We start from the raw sequence: 16,183 nt of genomic DNA on the forward strand, positions 1-16,183 counted from the left end.
AAATACAGTGCTTCATAAAGGCCACTGGGCTTTGTTTGGCCTTTGCTTTTACACCAACCCCAACCCCGTTACTTTTCCACTGATTATTTACTGTGATGGTTGCCTGGTGTTGATGGCACAGGGGCTTATGACTGAGAGGCATGGAAATTTATAAGCCAGGAAGGTATAACTCTGTGCAGGGACTGGTTGTGCCGAAAGTAGAAGCATCTTAGACATTTCCTAGACACCCCTGGTACCCACCCCCATCAAGCAACTTTCTGCTGGAGACTATGGCTCAAGAGATTTATTTCCCTCCCCCTCCCCCCTCTACCCGAAAAAAATTAATCATCATCTAAATTTCACTCATTTGTACATTGTACATGCAGAGCACAACCATAAAATTAATGCCTCTTACACAGTTTTCCACAATGCTCTGAACACATCTTTCTAAGCTTTCTTCTTCACCAGTCACTTTGCTGACAGATTTTGCTCCAGATGCCTTTGACAGTGACGACCTTCCCAACAGTGTTTTGCCTGATAATGGTCTACTCAATCCTGTTGTTCCTGAAACATTTAAGACAAATTTTGTTGTTATTATTTTCATTTTCAACAGATATAAATAAACCAGAAGAATTTCTTTGTTTATGCATTTTTGCTTTGGGAATCGAAATTGGGTAAGTTTAATTCTCAATTTTCCTCTGTCTCAGACAGGCTATGAGACAAACACTCACATACGGAATGCAGACTCGACAATGTTTGTGCATTTATTAGCATTAAGAAAACAGTATGTGCAAAACAAAAAAAAACAAAAGTACATGTACACATGTACACTGTATGAGAATACTGACAGTCAAAATTAAAGTCAGGTTCAAATTTTTTAACCTAGGTTGATTTTCAATTGTCTTAATTATCCATGAATTAGGACTAGGAGACAAAGGAAATTGAGGATCAACCTACAATCAGGGACAAAAGTAGTTGAAACACTTGTTTAAAATGGGTGCTTTTATCAAAATATTTAATTCACTTATTATTTCATTCCTTTTACAGGGTCCGAAATTGCGCCTTCCTGGTCGCCAATGCGACAAAAAATTTAGTCCTGGCGACCAGAATTTCATAGCTGGTCGCCAGCTAGCGACTTGTAAAGCTGGTTGTTATTGTTGACTTTAACGTTCGGAGAAACTGATTAAGAATTGAAACCTGGAAGCTATTTGCCAACAGGTGTCTTACTTTTTGTCCTGCTGATATTTTTTAATTAAAAGTGAAATGAATCTTCCTGTAATAATACCTCCACAATAGCTACGATCAATACAAGTTGAACGTTTCCAAGCCGCCATGTTGTTCGGTAAGTACGTTATGTACTTTGTGTACTGGTACGAGTGATGTGGCACAGTTGTGGCCTAGTACGAGCAACATGGCGGCTTGACTCGTGTTTATGTTTCGTGTTTCGTGGTAGTTATCGGAAAAAAATAGAGTTTTGATATGATCAGTGCAGTCATAGGCAGACAGCTTTCTGTTCCTACGTTCTAAGTCAGACAGCTTTATATCTCCAAAAAGTAATTTGCGGAAAAAAAAAAGACTTCTCTCGTACACGTACGGTTGCTTTCTGATATCGGGAGTGGAAGTAGTGCAATTTTCGAGCATAAAAACGTCCATACCATGCATTTTTTATTCGTGTTTAAACAATTATTGGAAAAAAAGGGAGGGGGAATTTTTGGCGACCACAATTTGCCCTCTGGCGACCAAAAATTTATACTTGATCGCCAGCTGGCGCCCGTATTAAAAAGTTAATTTCAGACCCTGTTTTAAACGCCCTAAATCCCCTCATCCCCCAAATCAATGTTGTCTGAAGTAAAAAAAAGACTTGAGGGTCCAAAATTCATTTGATTTTTGATTTTTGATTTTTGGGGGAAGGGGTTGGGGTAGAAAGGGGAAGGTAATAAGTATATCCACTACACAAAAAAGGGGCCATTTTACGGAAGTGTGTCAACAATTTTGTCCCTCATTTTCTATCCTGAATTGAATTTTGATCTTTAACATATGCAACAAAAAAGAACAAACGTACATTGAAATGTATATCGGGAAAACGGCTTCACTATAAGTGAGTTCAAGACCTGTACACAATAGTACTTTACTTAGTATGATGATAAAAAAATGTCCTTTTGTTCATGTATGCAATTAAAGGAAGTGTTCAGATCACATCAGAGTACACACTTGAAGCCACTATACCTAAAGTATAAGAGGTTTGAGAAAATTTATTTCAAAAGATTATGATTTAGTAGAAGCTGTACAACAGCTTTTTGTAACATACCAGCAGCACCAGCCAAGCTGAAATTTCCAGTGGCTACTGTAAGGGCAACATTTAGGCAGGCTAAAGCCAACTGACTAACTTTTTCCACTCGACTTGCTGAGAGTGGTTCCAGTATAGGGATTGATATGATGCCTGATATAACCAACAACTCAGAAGACAGCTCCTGGATACTGCAATAAGGAAAATTCATCCATTTTAAGTCATCTCCTGCTGTGTTTCCTCAAATAACCATCCATACCCAAATGAGAAACCATATCCCCCTGATTCCCTGCTAGCAGAGGTTCCTCATGATAAGAGAAGACGGAGAAGAAAGAGAGATATGTCTGCTGGTCCCTGGCACATTCTTTCATGTAGCTGCTAACCACTGTGGTCGAAACTTACTGTATTTCAAATCTGGTTTCGTTTAATGTGGAATGTGCATGCCCTGTTAAGACTGCACTCTGGAAATGTCTGAGCACACAGTTATTATCCTGCAAACTGATTCTGTAAGTTGTGTCACAGGTGTATAAAAAGTTACTGGTTGTTAAGGATATGCCAGTACATGTATGATACAAAACATCACATCAGAGCTGATATGCAGAAACAGTAATAATACAATAGTTTGTGGTTTTATGGTCTGCTTGTCTGTTGTCATTCTTCTTGTATTTGGTCAAGACACAACCAGCTGTCACTAAGATTTAAAGTTGCCCGCTATATGCAATTAACGGCCAGGGAACTGAACAGCTAGCTAGTAATTTCTATTGGTTCTATTTTCCTTTTGCATCCCCAGTCCCTGGCCATTACTATGCTGATTTAGCAACAGAACGGGAACATCAGCTGACAACCGCACACCCAAATCAAACTACTGGCTTGACCAATAGCAGAGTGGCAAATTGAGCACCGGAAGTCACGTCGTGCACTTTCCCATCATCAACTGAAGTCCCGTTCTGTAGCTAAATCAGCCTACTGACAGCCCTGCACAATCAACCTTTGGATTTAAGGGATTGTGAGGTGGGTGAGAGGGGGAGGGAGAAGTGCCAGGATGCCATCCTCCTCCAAAGGTAGTATAAACATGGCCTCCTACAGGCTTAATGAAATGTTGTAACTCTTCAGAATTATAAGAACCTACCTGGAGGATGTAAGATTCATCGTAGAGGAAGATCCCACAGGATTAAATGCAATCTTTGAGAATTCAGGCAGGGAAATGCACAGATCTAATAATACCCTGCCACCTCCTAACTGTCGCACTGAGGCTACATTGCAGTTGGAAAAGAAGCTCTTGATATCTGTGCTACTAGAACCTGGTGCTAAACTCTTTTCATTTTCAGCCCTACGATATTAACAAATCCTAGTTCAGAATATATAATCTGAAATTCAACTAAAATAAGCTTAAACCAAAATTTATTAAACCTTCAACATTAATGTATAATCAAAGTCCTAAGCCAGTACTTTTATTTCAGTTTGCCTTGTTTTATTCTCATTTTTTATCGTTATCATCAAGAAAGAGAAAGGACAATTGAATCACACACTTACATGTATATGGTACAGGTCAAATGAAATTTTTATTTCAGGTTAATTTTGATTTGACCTGGGTTGATTCTCCTAACCCTAATTCGTGAATAATTTATTAATCAACAGAAGTTAAATAATTTTAACAAAATCACTGTTTCTCTGAAAAATTTAATAATAATAAACATAATCATGTGGGAGCAAAAGTTGGGCACCTGCAGGGGCCAGTTGGAGCTGCTAGTGCACAGCCTTGACTAAAGTAACCACTACAATACAGTACAATACTTTGCAAGAGCACCTGCTTTTGTCCTTTGTAAAACTTGTACTAGTATCTTCCCCATTCTCGGTAAATGCTGTCTGCAAACGTTGGAAGAAGTCATCTCCTTGGATGAGTGAAACACTTGTCTGTTTTTCAGATGAGCTGGCTGTTTCCTTGAAGCCATTGGCTGATTTTAGGATTGCTGTTAATGTGATTATCTCAGTTCTGTTCAAACAGCCATGTCCTTTACAAAGCCCTTCAATGATGGATATTAACTGCTTCTGTGGAAAAGTAACAATAATTAAATTTTGTTGTCAGTATGTTCAGGGTTCATACTCTTTTGAGCTTTTGAAATTCCAAGACTTTCCATGACTTTTCCATAACCATTTCAAGTTTTCTATAACCTTTAGCAGGGTGCAAAGAAAGTCATTTTTACAGCTTGCCATTCTGGCAAGCTGAAGCTAACATTTACTAGCGTCATTTCATCAAGCCCCAAAAATTTTTGGGAGATCAGAAATGATTTAACAGTTCTTCTGTAAGTTGAATTCCTCAAACTACTTGCCAGTCGGGCAAGTGAAGAACAGAATTCACTAGCCTGATAGCAAAATTCACTAGCCCCGGGCTATTGGACACTACTTTCGTCGCACGTTGCCTTAGGTTATGCTGTCACTTGAAATTTTTCAAAACTTTGGTTTTCACCAAAATGTGTGCCGTTTGTGCTGTTTACTCATGTCCATATTTTTTTATCGTCCTTGCTTTGACATCAGCAGTGACTAATCTACCAAAGGTAACTTTAATTTTCCATGATTTTCTAAGTGCATGTAGAGTTAAATAATAACATTAGGGAGCTTAAGCCCGGACACTACCAAATTTGTATTGCTGAGTTTCTTTTCTCCTATAAAGACGATTTACCCGAGAGTTTCAACCAAACCACAGCCCAATGCTGCAAAAAGTCCACTTCCGGTTGACGTCCGTCACTCAAAAACGCTGTTGCTTAAGCTCCCTATTATAGTCCAGGATCAAATGTTGTCCACACTCAAAGGGTGCAATACATGTAATTATAAGGACAGTACATGTACCTTTGAAGGTTGTCGCAATTCCTTTTTATTTTCCAGCTCCAACAGAACAAACTTAAGGAGCACTTTGCATGCTTTCACTATTATTTGCAAACTAGCACCACCTGTAAAATGAACACATGTAAACAGTGAGTAACATACAAAACCTTGAACTGGTAAGCACAGCAAGAAGAGCACTGGTTTACTGTACAGGAGGTTGCGTTGGGCTTTCAGCCTTATCTCCTTTATCTTTTCTTATCAATTCAAAGGGGTTAAAAGAATCCACACTAGTACTGTTTGAAAAGTAGAGGGATATCAGGGTGTTCATTAGGCATCAGAGCTGGGACAATTCTCCATTTACTACACAGAATTCTCTGGCTAACATGTGGTAGCCTATGACTATTTTCTATACAAACATGGAGCCTCTTTCACAATATTTTCCTGTAAAGTTACATCGTTCTCCTACAACTAAGTGAAAACCCCGGATATACAGTACTGTGGTCTATCTCTAATAGGCAAAGGGGACTGTTACAGGCCTGCCGTAACTAGCTTCACACTTATGTTGTTCAGGGATGTCATTATGTTTTGAAGCAGCCGTAGCAAATGAAGATTCACCCGTAACATCTCTCAAAAATTTACAGTGCCACCTCTAGATTTCCACTTTCATCAACCGAACATCAAGTGAGCTCAGCTCTAACAGGTGTTACAGGTTACGGTACTTAGTGACAGCTCTCTTGTTACTCTGTTAATTGGGATGAATAATAACATAGGTATTGGATTGGGCTTTTGAAGAGATCGAGGAGCCTTTAGATAAGACCGGCCTCCTCGATCTGCATAATTCTTCACATCTTACTTAGCCTCATCCAATAATTCCCTAATAAACTATACTGATTATCTGTTGAGGTAAAAGGATGCATGTACACAATAAGCTTGCAATGGAGCAAGAGAGTAAGAATATCTTCATACATGAACATTACACTACCATAATACTTTACTTACACTGAGTAACATTTAATCCAATGTAATGCGCAGACAACGCCACAAATGAATAAATCCCTTCACGTTCCTGTCCTTCAAGTATTTCATTTTCACTAAAGAAAAGACAGTAAAGTTATTAGAAATTGTATCTGTCATTGGTAACCTGCTAACATTTGCAGAACCGGATGTTGGGAAAGGACATCTGGCATTGGGTTGGGGCGATTATCAAACAACAAAAAAAGACAAAGTTTTTTCCTGCAGGCAGCTATAAAATTCACTGGTTTTTAAACGCAAATGATAAGCTTAATGACTATAAATAAATAGCAAAAATCGAGTAGCAGATGTCAATTAAAACAGTATGCTCAGTTTCGAAATACTCTCATGATTTCTGAATCACCAACAAAAGTTTCAGCTTGACATGACATGAAACTGCTTTACTCAGCTGATCCCATGACATTAGTCCAAAGACTTTCGCTATCACACTAACTTTAAACAGTCTTGCGAACATCATCATGTACGCGTACACATACAACGAGAACTGAACCAGTAATAAGTAATCTTCTTACCTTCTAGCTATGACTGAACATAGCGGAGGAACATGTAACTTAGAAAACGACGAAATTATTGCTAAAAGGTGTTCAACACCTTCCTGCAAGCCAGCCATTTTGGCTGTTATGGCTCCCACAATGCCTTGAAAGCAACTAGTCACCAGTCCACAGTTGGCATCGAGCTATTGGGCGTGGTTCTGACACAGGTAACGCAAGCTCGAAAAAAAGTAAGTATCGACAGGATTGTCGCGTAACATAAAAAATGTGAGGACTTGTATGGAGAAAAATAAATTGTTTTTTTGTATCCTATGGTTATTAAAGGATTCTAATAAAATCGGCTAACCCCGCTTTAGTTGCGTGTTTCTTCTTTCCGGCGATAAGGATTATATAGAGACAACAAGCCGGTTCCAATAAAGGATATAAAATGGCCATAAATGGACCATCCCGCGGTTTTTTTTTTCAAGTTTTGCTAAAAACCATTACGCGAATATCCACAGAAACTGCTTGAGAGAAAGCCTTAAAATCTGTAAATTTACAAAGTTTAAAGGTCAAGCGTCCAAAGCGAGCATACCATAGAACCACAAAGTCGCGAAACTGTACAGACGTTTGTATGGTAGGGAGGCCGGAGGTGGGGCGGGGGGGGGGGGGGGGGGGGGGATCTAACTTGCTGCCCCCCAAAATAGAAACGTTTGAAACATTTCCCGAATTTGCCAAGTTGCCGTATATCTGCGTTAGTTTTCAACAGATTATTTTCAAACTTGGCAACTTTACTGATTTTAAGGCGTTCTTTCCAGCCTTATTACAGTTTTTTCTGACGGGGTCTCACATGAAAAAGCTATACACACAACTAAAGAATAGTTAGCCGATTTTTATTTCAATCCTTTCATATTCGTGGGTTTCGTAGCCTGCGTTGCAGCCGGCCCACGCACTCGTCTAAACCATTTGCAAGGGTTTCGTAGGTTACAAAAACACGAGTCTATACAAGTTCCTATATTTTGAAGGTTACGGGACAATATTGATGATCATCATATTTCGAGCTTGTGTTGTAACGACTTAAGTTGTTGATGTTGTTACGTTTTTCCTGATCAGCGCGGTACACAGAACAGTTTGTAAGAATATGGCAATTTTAACTCAATTACTGAAATATTTTATTTGGATTTTATTTCTTACGTTTTTTGGCGTTTACTAGTTTAATTCATTGGCCTGATAAATGAAAAATAAGTGGAGAGATAAGCACAGATTGTGCCTCTTTACCTGGGACAACGAAATTTTACAATACTGATACACGTCCATACATCATTCTTAACTTCCTCCTTCAATTTGGACATTGACATGGAAAATGTATAGAGGGAGCATCCGCTAGAACTAGTGATTTCTCTCTGAATATCAAGTGTTTTTTACATCATTTTATGAACTTTTTTCCTCGTTGACGAGGCGAGTTTTTTTAATCATTCTTATTTCATTCTATTCTATCATCACCAATATACAGCCTTTATTTATTGATTTTATGTTTAGAATTTATAATTATTACCGATATTTGAATATTTTATCATTGTAATTCGGTTTTTTGAAAAGGAAATGAGGATCTTATTACTATTATTATTGCTGCAGAGCGACCGTAGGGAGCGAGCAGCAACATAATCAGGATTTAAGGGAAATATATAAGGGGCGACGAATTCTCGAATTCATCACTTTTTACCACAATGCATTGCATTTAACCACACTTTTTACCACAATGCATTGCATTTAACCAGAGTGCATTGCGCCACGAACAAGTCAAATGAAAACACAGGGAAGTTCGCATCGTTCGCTGCCCAGACTCAGAGTTTTCTTTGTAGCAAATTTTCTACAGCACGGTTAGAGGTCTTATCAAATTTAAGACACGTAGGAGTCTTTCAGGTAAGTACGATGGTTAACTTGGGGATTGGATTTCAATTCAAGAGCATTTGACTCGTCCAGCTGTTAAACCTGACGAGAAGATGAGTATTTGCTCTTCGACTCCGCAACACGGGGGATATACAAATTCCAGCTTGCTAGAAGGTGATGTGAAAGTGAGAAAATGTCATGCCATGCTATTCTTAAGAAACTGTATGAGCCGAAAATGGATGTGATTTTGACCATTCGCTTCAAAATAACAGCGGAAATCGAGATAACAAAACATATGTTTTGTGGGCTACGTTGCAGACGAGGACGTGTATCGGCGTTTTGAAAAGCATAATTATGTTCTTTCATTCATTTATTGCCATGGAATATGCATTTACATTGTTTTTTTGCTGTTAATAGCTGGATTAATGCAGCTGGCGATCATCTTGCCGGCGGAAGTTTCACGGAAAAGGAATTAAATTAGAGACTTTTCCCAAGACTACGTAATCCGTCTCTGTGGTGTAGTGGTGAGGTGTAGACGCGTCGAGCCGATGGTGCCGGGTTCAAGGCCTACCGAACTCTTTTTTCCTTCTTTCTTTTTTTTCCTGTTTTTTTGTGTTGTTTTTTTCTATAAATATATAGCTAAATAGCTGTTACTTAATAAAGTGCAATAAACAGCAAGAAAAGTATCATGTTTCCAGAGAAAAGATAGAACACCCTATATTAAATATATGGATAAACAATCTGAATTTCTATCATTTCCTACAATTTACTGTGGGAAAACCAGAGTTGATAACCACTTGATCATTTTTTAAACAACGTTCCCACGAGTTCTTTATATAGACTGATAGTAATTATTCTAGTACTTTCCAACATGTAAATAGGACATTCAATGTCATTTTCGATTCTTTTAAGTCCCACTGCCTAACTAATGCCAGTATCAACAGAATGTGCCGCAGCATTACTATCTTTTAGAAACCCTAGTTATTATTATTATTAATATTATTATTATTATTATTAAATTATCCGATAATAGTTTATTAATTGAACATTGAACAATTCTCTGAACGTCTTTTACCGCAGCCAGTTTAAATCATTTATGACAGTCTAGTCCTGTTAATATGCGGTTCGATGAGTGTCGCGGGGACAGTTCCAGACCGATAGCAGACATGGTACCAATAAGCCGTCTTTTAACTTGGAAACGACTGGGACTTTTTTCTGTAACCTTACAATATGCATAAATAAAGGCTCCTAGTGTTTTTCTAAGGGTTTTTGTTCTATCGATACAGCAGGTCTCTTTCCGTATGAAATTTCTTCAGTTGTTAGCTCGATACAGCCGATGAGGGTTACTGCGGTCGTTGTTCGGGCACACCCTGGTTCGAACATATCTGTCTTTACACTGGCAAATCACATGAATTTGATCTTGCCAGGCTTGTTGGAATATTTGAATCTACCGTTGTTGGACAATTACTGACCAACCAAGCTGACTTTGTTCGTTGACAAAATCGCACACCATCATCTTTTTCTTGGGTTTCTTGCGTTTTTCTTATTGTCAAAAGCTCCTTAATTGCCTTCCTAAAACGGCGGTCTCTATAGCAGTAAAGGATAGGATTTAAGACCGAGTTTAGCCGAACTAGTGTCCGTGAGATATGGAAAACGAAACGAAGATGCAAGGCTGGAAATTGTAGTAATATTACTTTCGGGAGAATATTGCCTAAGGCAATTGTCAAAAGAAGGGCAGCTGTTATTAAACCAGTCGTTTTGGCAACGTTAGATTCTCGTTTTGCCTGAAGTCGAGCAGTAATTAATCTTATATCGCTCGTGCGACGTTTTCGTACTTCGTGGTAAACCATGGCATAGAAATATAGAATGAAGACAACGAGTATGAATCCACAGACATTTATAATCAGGATTCCGGTGCGAACTAGGTCAACTTCCACGCTTGTCGATAACATAATGAACAAAGGCAGCCATGTAAAAGTCGCCAACAACCAAGCGAAGATTGCAATTTTGGTAAGAAACGGTTTTGTCATAATTACCTTGTAGTCCATGGATCTCCGTATGGCTACGAACCTTTCCCATGCAACCATGGTCAGATGGCACAGGGAACAGAAGCGTAAGAAATCCTCTAAGCTTAAAGCTACTCTGTTTATCGTACATACAAGCTTAAGGGAGGCTTCGTGGACCGTTACCAAGGAAGTAGTGACGGCGGGTACAGATGCAATGCCTGTTAGAAAATCTGCCAGCGCGATGCTTGATAAAAGAATGTTGGAGTGTTTTTGTAGCTCTTTCCTTTGAGTCACAGCTATGATTACTAGCGCGTTCAAAGTTATGGTAAAAGGTGAGACAGTCAATGAGATGGCGGCTAACAGCCAATGAACCATAGTCTCATGTTTCTGACTTAAGCCACTTGAGGAAACGTTGACTAGCGGTCCGTAGCAAGACATGCTTATTCTGGTCAGTCAATAAAAGCTAGCCTGAGTTCAGTTCTTGTTGGCGGTTATCCGTTAGTGCGATGGAAAAGGCTGAACCCTGAGAGCAAACAGATTGTTGCGTTATAAATGTTTAAGGCTTTTAATGACAATCCATAAGAGAAGAAAAAAACATAGTTTTTGCACTGTTTGAGATTAAAAATGACAAACAAGAAGATCGAATAAAAGAAAAGCGGCAAGAGTCGGTAAATTTTAATTAAAACAGACTTAGTCTTAACGACAGCAGACAAATTTTTTTAATACTAAAAGTTCGAAAAAGCTTTTATTTGTTTCAGTATGGTGCCGCAAAGCCATTTTCAATATTAATTATTTCGCAATTTTAATCTCAAAAAATATTAAAATTGCATCACAACAATAAGCAGAGCAATGACTAAAGTTTCATAAAAGTATAGATAAGATAAGATAAGATAAGATACAAGATAAACACTTTACTTCAATAGTGTGCATAATTACATATCGCACTTTAGTCTCCCTTATGGCCCTATGAAACTACTAAAATCCTAAAATCCTTAAAAACTAAAAACTATAAAGGTAATAAATAATTCAAGTATCAAGCTTAAGAAAGCTAAAAAGTGTTCTGTCAATTCTATAACTCTCAGGCGACACTTTACTCGAATTTACACGTGAATAAAAACTTAAATAAGTACTTTTAGATAAATTGTTGAAATATTAAGTCATTTAAAAAGCTAAAAGATTCTGTCAATTTTAAAACTGTCAGGCGTGAATTTACGCACTGGACTGAATCAAAGTAATTTCTTTTGAACTTCTTTACATCAGAAGAGCAGACTAAATCTTTGTCGCTGACATTATTTCACAGTTTAACTGCATTGTAAAAGAACATTCGCTTCATATGGTACGTGGAATAGGAAGGCAATGAGGCAACCTAGACCCTTATTGTATCATGAGACTTTCAAAGATAACAGTTTCTCAGAGAGGTAATCCGGTGCACGTCCATCCAGTAAAAGAAGCTAAAAGAAGTAGTCTTTAGTCTTTCAATACAGGTTTGATTGATGGGTAGCCACCCAAGTTCCAGAAATAGCTGCAAGGTTATTTAGCCTGAAACCGAGCATCTAGTACAGTGGAACCCCGCCTTACAACCACCCCGTTTATATAAGACCACCTCGTTATTACGGCCATGCATATTCTATCAAACCAAACGTAAAAACCATTGAGTCATTTTGTTATTTTGAGGACCCCGTTAATGCGACCACCTCATTATTACGGCCAGGATTTTATGGCCTAACGGTGGTCGCATTAACGGGGTTCCACTGTATAATACGCGCGCATCTTCTTTTTTGAACATTAAAAAATCTCATCCAAATTATTCTACATTACAACTTCCCGAAACGGAGACACAGTACTTAAGAATAGGTTTAATACTAACTTTAAATAAAATGATGTGATATTTAACTGGTAATTATTTTTTTATGCGAGCCAGAACAGGAACTTGCTGTAACAGTTAACTTTAACAGATTAGCTACTTGGGATGACCAAGATAGGGAGGGGTTGATATCCAGTCCCAAGAGACGTTCCCCTTGAGTTTGCCTCAGCTGTCTATCATCCAAACACAGCAAAAGGGGACATTCTTCGCGGCGGAAAAGCTTTTGTAGAGTACCAATTATCATGTCAGTCTTTTGCGGATATGCCGCCCTGCCATGATCTTTCGTCCATGTCGCCGTATTAGAAAGGATCCCGCTGAAGTTGTACCTTAAAATCAGTCAGAGTTGAAGCTGCGCTAGCATAGAAAGTAGCATCATCAGCAAAAAGGCCATTTCTATTCTTCCAGGTTAAGGACAGGGCATCAATTAAATAATAGGAAGAAGAGGACAGGGCCCAAACCCAGGCCCTGAGGAACTCCAGAACTCAATACTTCAATACTTACTGGTACAAAGTTTGATGACTTTGACCCTTGACCCAGTTACAGTTGTTCTCAATGTGGCCCAGAGTTTTTGCTTTTGTTTGTATCTGTATCATTAAACTGTGCGTGGTCGAGTGTTATGCTCAAGCTCCTAATTTCTGAGTCTCCGCTAATTCAACAAGCACGTTTGATCATTATATTAGCATTAGCGATTTTCTATACACTTTGAAAGTTCACAGCTCGTTTTAACCCCCTGCTGAATACCTTTTTATGTACACAACCCGTACTTTACCGAAAGTGTTCTGAATTAAACGCACACTGTAAATCTGAGGAGGTAAAGTAAAGGATATTAAGTATATGTAGCTTTTTAACTTTAAACTGTGGAACAGCCTTCCGGCGGAGATCAGAAACATTCAGAGCCTCACATCTTTTAAGCGAGCTCTCAAAACGCACTTTTCTAAGAAAGCTTTTTTATTGACTTATTCATTTATATTTAAGTTTTTAGTTTTTATCTGTTTTTTATTTCAATTTATTTTATTCTATTATTTTTTAACATATAGAATTTAATCGACTTACATTTTTATTGTAGCTTTTAATTCGACTAATTTTTATCTAATCGTCTGTTATGAGCATATGAAAATGTATACGCGAAATATTAGTTTTGTATTTATTAGTATTTATTTTGTTAACTTTATGAAGGTCAATTAAAGAGCTTCGAGATGAATCGGTTGAACAAAAAACAATTTGCGTTCGTGTCATCAGCACTTTGACTCTGACTCAAACTACAGTAAAATCTAATCTGTTATCGCCCGTTTGATCTATTTACAAATTGCAAACGAACTAGTTCCTTTTTTAATCGATTGAAGAAAGATAAAAAATCAAAAAGACAGAATATTGAAACGTATAAATATTCTTATCTTGTGGCACAATGCGATTTCGTGTCGACCATAAATTATAGCGCCAGTAGGCAGTGCCTGCGGTATTTTGTTACAGTTGTATGCACGCGCAGTTTTCTCCTCGTGTATTCGATTTGGTATCGCGTACATCTTGTTGTGCGAGCGATATGTTGTTATTAAAGCTGTTAGAGTTCCTTTATTGTGACGTTCCTGTCTCTTCAACAATAGTGAGCTTGAGCAACGACGACGGTGACGGCAACGAGAACGGCAAAAAAGCCTGATAGGTTTATATCAGCAAAACAATTGCTCGTGATCACGCTTTTTTGAACAGTTATTAGCAGGGCGGATAAAGGTTGGGCGGTGAAACGAGCGCTCCGCTCTTCATTCAATGTTTGATGCGGAGTTAGACTGGCACGAGCGCTCTTTCCGCGCTTCCGGTACGCTTGAAGGCCGGTAAAATTTTCCTTTTTGCAAACCGGAAACCCTTTTTTTCTTTCGGTAATTTCAGGCTACAATATTAAATAGATAAATTTGTTTCATAACAATATTAATAAACAGTTTCATATGTTAATTTTTGTATGCCTAAAAGTCAAACTTGTTGGTCGTGTAATGCAAAAATTTGAGTCCAATTTGAAAGTGTTGAATGCCTCCTCCTTCCGCTAAATATGACTTAATCGTCTTTCCCCTTTTCGTTTTCAAAACCCTACCACTTCTTAACCGTAATTTTTACATATGTTAAAGGGGGATGAATTTTACATAACATAACAAAAAATTAGCTCGATATATTTTGATGTAGTGGCGTTGTACTACCTAACTTCAAACATTGCTTCTCGGGAGCAAGGCGCCATGGCGATTCGCGCAATGCGTCGCAAATCCGGCAACTGCATGTTAACGAAGTTTATTGAGGTTAATTGTAGGGTTTTTTTCTCTGTTTCTCTCTCTAAAACAAAACAAAATAAAGAGTAAACACTGAGAGAAAACTAATTTTGAAATTCCGAAGAAACAGAAAGACGTACGAGATGTTTTTTTCAAAATTAAAACGAAGGATGATGGTGATTGAAATTAGCATAATTACACCTTTCACGAGCTGTACGCATTTATAAAAAGGGGGCATCTAGTTATGAAAAACCATCTGCTGTCTTTAGTTTTGCCATGGATGACATGGATGAGATTTTCCTTCGTGTTTTAGACAGTATTTAGTTGTTTTTGTTTTGGAATAACATCGACATTGGCGTAATATAACGAAAATATAATTCAGTGGTGGAGTCATGGAAGTAACCAGAGAAACCATTTGAAAGAGATGTTTGTTTACTCCAACTAAACCTCCCGCAAAAAATTAGCAACATTTGCCTCTTCGAGACAGCGTACGAGCACAAAGGAACAAGGAAGAAAAGTGTAAGAAAACAACTCAATTCTCAAGCCGCCATAATTCAGTGACAACTGCAGTGTCTAAAGGACAAACCACAAGCCCTGGCCGAAGTCGAAAACAGGCGACATTGCTAAACAGAGTCCCAGTCCACTGCATCACACCTTTTTGCTCGGACGCGCTCGTTTCACCGCCCAACCTTTATCCACCCTGGTTATTAGCCGTCGTTGCACGACTACAAGGTGAAAGTGCCTAATTTCACGTTTTGTCGAGGACGGGAACACAAGGCAACAACTTTCTTTTTCTTTTCCTGAACTTTGATACAGTCGTTTAGAACTCAACTCCAAAAAAAAATTTCCAACATTTGACAAATTAAACGAGATGGAATAAGCGCGATAAAGTTTGAGACAGCCCGAATTCACTTTTTAAGTGACGTTTTCGTAGCCGAACGTCGCCGTAGTTGTTTCTTAAACTCCCTATTGGCGTGGTGGCAGCGGTTCCTTACCCACGTCTCCGAGAGCCTGAGAACCATCTCGCTGATCCAAGCAACGACGAGTCTACCTATATATCCTGTGGTCGATTGAGTGAACCCTGACAAGCCACATCCGCTCAAAGGAAAGTATCACTTCACTGTTCCTTATTATCAAACCAACAATTCTAATAGAGCGCCAAAGCAGTGCTCCCTCACAAAGAACGAAACCGTTACTAAATTCGATGCTTGGAGACAGATTCCGTGCAATATTCCCTTTCTCTCGACGCTAATTTTGCCCCGTTTTTAGCTGACAATTTTACGTCGCTGAAAAAGTCATCCATTGCTCCCAACAGAGGACTCGAGCCCGATGGCAACGACGTTGCTACAACTCGCCGACGTACTGCCTTTCAGAAAGACCTACACCTTGAACTCATGTTAGGCCAGATAGCCAACTTTTGCCCCGTTATTTCACGTAGTTCGATTGTGAAAAATTCATCTTTCATCAGCTCCGTTTGGCAAACGATAAAGGCTCACTATGGCTTTCAGTCTACTGGTGCACCCTTCCTGGATTTCTCCGAAATCAAACTAGAGGACGGATGCCCCAGAGATTTATTTCAGCGT

At 38.6% G+C, this 16,183-nt stretch overlaps 1 protein-coding gene across 1 annotated transcript in view; it reads right to left on the minus strand.

The window, feature by feature from the left end:
- LOC140937721 (E3 ubiquitin-protein ligase UBR4-like) overlaps positions 1–6,744 on the minus strand; it is a 74,520-nt gene extending 67,776 nt beyond the window's left edge. The window contains exons 1-7 of the mRNA XM_073387287.1: positions 6,634–6,744; positions 6,089–6,180; positions 5,114–5,214; positions 4,074–4,315; positions 3,396–3,596; positions 2,288–2,457; positions 395–543 (exon numbers count right to left, since the gene is read on the minus strand). Coding sequence (XP_073243388.1) covers positions 395–543; positions 2,288–2,457; positions 3,396–3,596; positions 4,074–4,315; positions 5,114–5,214; positions 6,089–6,180; positions 6,634–6,731 — 1,053 coding nt within the window. The 5' untranslated portion in view covers positions 6,732–6,744. The remainder of the gene's footprint in view (positions 1–394; positions 544–2,287; positions 2,458–3,395; positions 3,597–4,073; positions 4,316–5,113; positions 5,215–6,088; positions 6,181–6,633) is intronic.
- Between the last annotated feature and the right edge of the window lie 9,439 nt (positions 6,745–16,183).

Source organism: Porites lutea, chromosome 5, assembly GCF_958299795.1.
Source record: "Porites lutea chromosome 5, jaPorLute2.1, whole genome shotgun sequence".
In the NCBI taxonomy this organism is placed as follows: domain Eukaryota; kingdom Metazoa; phylum Cnidaria; class Anthozoa; order Scleractinia; family Poritidae; genus Porites; species Porites lutea.